General features: G+C 44.0%; 1 protein-coding gene across 1 annotated transcript in view; it reads right to left on the bottom strand.

The window, feature by feature from the left end:
• Ndufs1 (NADH dehydrogenase (ubiquinone) Fe-S protein 1, 75kDa (NADH-coenzyme Q reductase)) overlaps positions 1 to 3,254 on the bottom strand; it is a 33,257-nt gene extending 30,003 nt beyond the window's left edge. The window contains 5 exon segments of the mRNA XM_013009267.1: positions 190 to 287; positions 697 to 761; positions 1,479 to 1,521; positions 2,538 to 2,635; positions 3,090 to 3,254. Coding sequence (XP_012864721.1) covers positions 190 to 287; positions 697 to 757 — 159 coding nt within the window. The 5' untranslated portion in view covers positions 758 to 761; positions 1,479 to 1,521; positions 2,538 to 2,635; positions 3,090 to 3,254.
• Positions 3,255 to 3,840: the final 586 nt, after the last annotated feature.

Consider the following 3,840-nt stretch of genomic DNA (forward strand, 5'->3'; position numbering starts at 1 on the left):
AAGTGGTGCTGTGGCTCAAGTGGTAGAGCGCTAGCCTTGAGCTGAAGAGCTGAGGGACAGCGCCCAGGCCCAGAGTTCAGGCCCCACGACTGGACCAAAAAAAAAAAAAAAAGAAAGGTGTAAAGAATTTTTTTTTTAAATCAGAAAAGAACACATTTACTCACAAAAATAATTAAAACATGTGCTTACTTGAAGGACAGTAGTTCCAGGTTCTACCATCACAGACTGACCATCAACAAATACTTCAATCAAGTTGCTTGCTGCTGTTGCAGTTGTTCGAACTGACCCTAGAAGTAAAGAAGTACAAAACAAATTAATAAAGCCGGACTTCTTAGAGCAGAGATTAGTAAAATAACTATATATAGAATTTTCTTCAGCTTATACTCTTTCTCTAGATGCATACTTTAAAAGTATTGAATTATGAAAAAAGCATTTTCAGTCTTGAGTATTAGAATATGGTTATTAAAACTGAGAATAAAAGTAGTATAAACTGAGACTTTTAATACCACTTTTCAAAACAAAATGAGCATTGGTATTGATACACATCTATACAGATTTTTGTAACTAAGGTAAAGTTTTATTTTGAAAATTATTCTGATAACTTATAGGTTTAGAATTTGTGAAGAAATATTCCATGGACCTAGAAATTTTCAAAGATAAAGTCTAGTAATTATTCATGTTAAAAAACAAACTTACCATATCCTTTCGGAGAATTGGAAAGGCCCACTAAGGCCCTTCTGACCGGTATCCGTAACATATTGCTAAAAATAAAACAAAGAAGAGTCATATTATTGTAAGAAAACCTCCACCTTATTACAAACCTTTTGGTAGTTTTGTTTTGGGGTTGTTTAGTTATATGGGGTTTTATAGTACTTCAAATATATTGACATTGAACATTTCCATATTCTAATATTTTCCCTCAAATTCAGTAATTGAGAATACTCAGTCAGAGACATTAACCTGTGCTATATCATCAGCTAAGAAGCAGTACCTAATGTGCTTTTAATGCAATGAATTGGGAAGGGTTGTTTTATAATCGTAAGAAAACTTAAAAATACTATAATATAGTCAGCACTTGACTAAATCCTAGTACTCTGAAGGTAGAGCAATAAGATTTTGTGTTTTAGGCCAACTTGGGGAAGATAGTAAGCACTTGTCTCACAAACAAACAAACAAAAAACTGATGTTATACAATAAAATAGCTGAATTCCTGAAAGAAGGAAGAGATTCAAAATCAACAATTGATGGGCTGAGGATGCCGCTCAGTGGTGGAATGCCTGTCTAGCATGTACAAGGCATGAAGGTCAAAACTCAGCGCCCCTAAATTAATAAATCAACAACCAGCATTTTAGACTAATTTAGATCTGAGGATCGTGGTTCAAAGCCAGCCCCAGCAGGAAAGTCCGTGAGACTCTTATCTCTGATAAACCACTAGAAAACCAGAAGTTGTACTGTGGCTCAAGCGGTAGAGCACTCACCTTGAGCTGAAGAGCACACAGTGCCCAAGCCCAGAGTTCAAGCCTGACGACCAACCAAAAAAAAAAAAAAAACAGAAAAACTTTATTATTCCTGCCTCTAATACAATATAGAAGTAGTGCTCACGTTAGACAACCAACATATTTAGGTTATTTGTTCAACATACAGTATGAAATGGAACTACTTAGCTCCAACATAAAAAATCGATTTGCAACGCTAAAGAGCTGTCTCATCAGAGACCTAACTAGGGTATGTGAACAAGTGAATATAACTGGAGGTGAACAACGCTTAAAGGACTATTGGAGAGAGAATAAGGATCACGCAATGGCAGGAGGATATATATATATAGCAGGGGTATACCTACAATTCATTTCATCCTACTGTGTTCAGCTTTGTGCTTGGTGTGCAGCAAATTCAGGTTCTGCTTTTGAGAAAGTTTTAATTTTTTTTCTGTAGTATTTTTTATCTGAAATTCATTCTGAATCTAAGGTTGTGACACCTGCAGACCTAGAGAACAACTGTATCTTTATTAGATGGAAAATGTTAATAACCACTTATAAAACTAGACAACCTTTTTCCATGCTAGAGTATGCCCACCCATGTTCTACACCATACATCTTTCCTTCAAATTAATTACCTTGAAGTAGATACCACCCAAGTCCAAGTCACCATCACCTCCTGCCTGGACTCTAACCGTTTCCTCCCTTCCACAGCTTCTACACCAGTTCTCCTCCACTCAGCCACTCAGGCTGAAAGGTTCTTCCTTCTTGGCCTCTCTCTGTCCTTCAAATCTTGACTGAAAACCTTTTCTTCACTCTTTCCTTAACAAAGATTTCCTACTTCCCAGTCATATTATTCAATTTTATCCTTCTTTATGCTTTTTGGGATTCTAGTACAAGCTCAATAACTAATTGCTAAATCAATTACATACCCAATCCTTTCCGTAATCCCCGGAATTAAAAGCTGGCAGGTGCTCCTGCACCTTTTAATGATACACAAATCAATAGGGGGGAGAGGGGGAGAACATGGGGGAGGGCAAGAGAAACTTGATGTATATTCACCAGAAACGGACGTCTCATCTTTTTCATACTCTGAATTCGTGCGTGAACGGTTATGTGTGATGCATGATCTTATTGCACATGAACTGGATCTCTAGAACCTGTAAACAACGTAGCTGTACGATGCGTGGTGGGAACTTTGGGCAAACTTTTCAAATGTCTTTTTTTTTTTTCGGTTTTCTGGTCAATGAAATGAGCAAAAGGGACCAAATAAGAGGTCTGGGCGATGGCCACAGGGATAGCAACTAAGATGCCTTATTCTAGGAGCAGCAGGTAGAGATCTGGAAGCGCTCAGGGGTCAAGCCGAAGGTGACGATGCTCCTCCTCACAGGCCATCCTGCCTCCCCCAGGCGGACAGGAGGAAGCCTGCTCCCCCACACCCGGCCGAGGCTGAGGCCCCCGGCGGCCCGCACTCCCGGCCGAGGGGCCGGAGGGGCGGGAGGCGGGGCCCCGTCAAGGGCAAATGAGTCGCGCGGGCCCGAAGAAAACGGCCCAACTAAGAAAGAGAACCCTAAGCCGAGGCACCTCAACCTTTCCGCCTAGATACGACCTCACCTTCTCCCCGGAGGAGTCGAGGCTGCTCGGAAGACGCTTTGGGCTCACGTTGACCCCTCTCAAACACCCGGCCACTTATTCAATATGGCGGCCTCGGCTTCTTCCGTCAGCCGGAGGCCGGCGGAACGGAAAGCCAAAAGGGACCAGAAACTCCAGGCTCGGCGAGTCGACAACTTCAGTCAGTCCGAGGGAAAGTGGGCGGGGAGACGGCGAGGAGGAAGTCTAGGACCCGCAGTTCCGCCGGAAGTGGCTGAGACCTGGCGGCCGAGCGTCTTCGGTCATCTCCGGCACTTGGAAGGGGCGGGACCCTTTAACTTTTCGGAATCCCGGAGACACGAATTCTTGTTTTAAAGACATGCCGCTTTTTATGAGTTTACTTCTGGACGGACGGCGAGGGCGGTTGCGGACGGTTTGTGGGTCACGGAGTCCCGAACTCCCAATTTTTACTGGAAGGAAGTAGTGACGCTCCTTGACCTTTAACCTCCCGCCGGCACGGCGCGGGAAACGCCTCCGTCTCTATATAAGGAATTTTCCGGCCGGCTTGAACCCTTTTTTTTTTTCCACCCCCAGTGTGTGGACGCCGGGCGCGGGCTTGTGCTCCTTCCCTTAGCCGCTACTCAGCTCCCGGATACGGCCGCCGCTATGGGCTTCGGAGACCTCAAGAGCCCCGCGGGCCTCCAGGTGCTCAATGATTACCTGGCGGACAAGAGTTACATCGAGGGGTGAGCGGACGCGGCGGCTGCCGGCGCGG

This window comes from Dipodomys ordii, unplaced genomic scaffold, assembly GCF_000151885.1.
Source record: "Dipodomys ordii isolate 6190 unplaced genomic scaffold, Dord_2.0 Scaffold1, whole genome shotgun sequence".
Classification (NCBI taxonomy): domain Eukaryota; kingdom Metazoa; phylum Chordata; class Mammalia; order Rodentia; family Heteromyidae; genus Dipodomys; species Dipodomys ordii.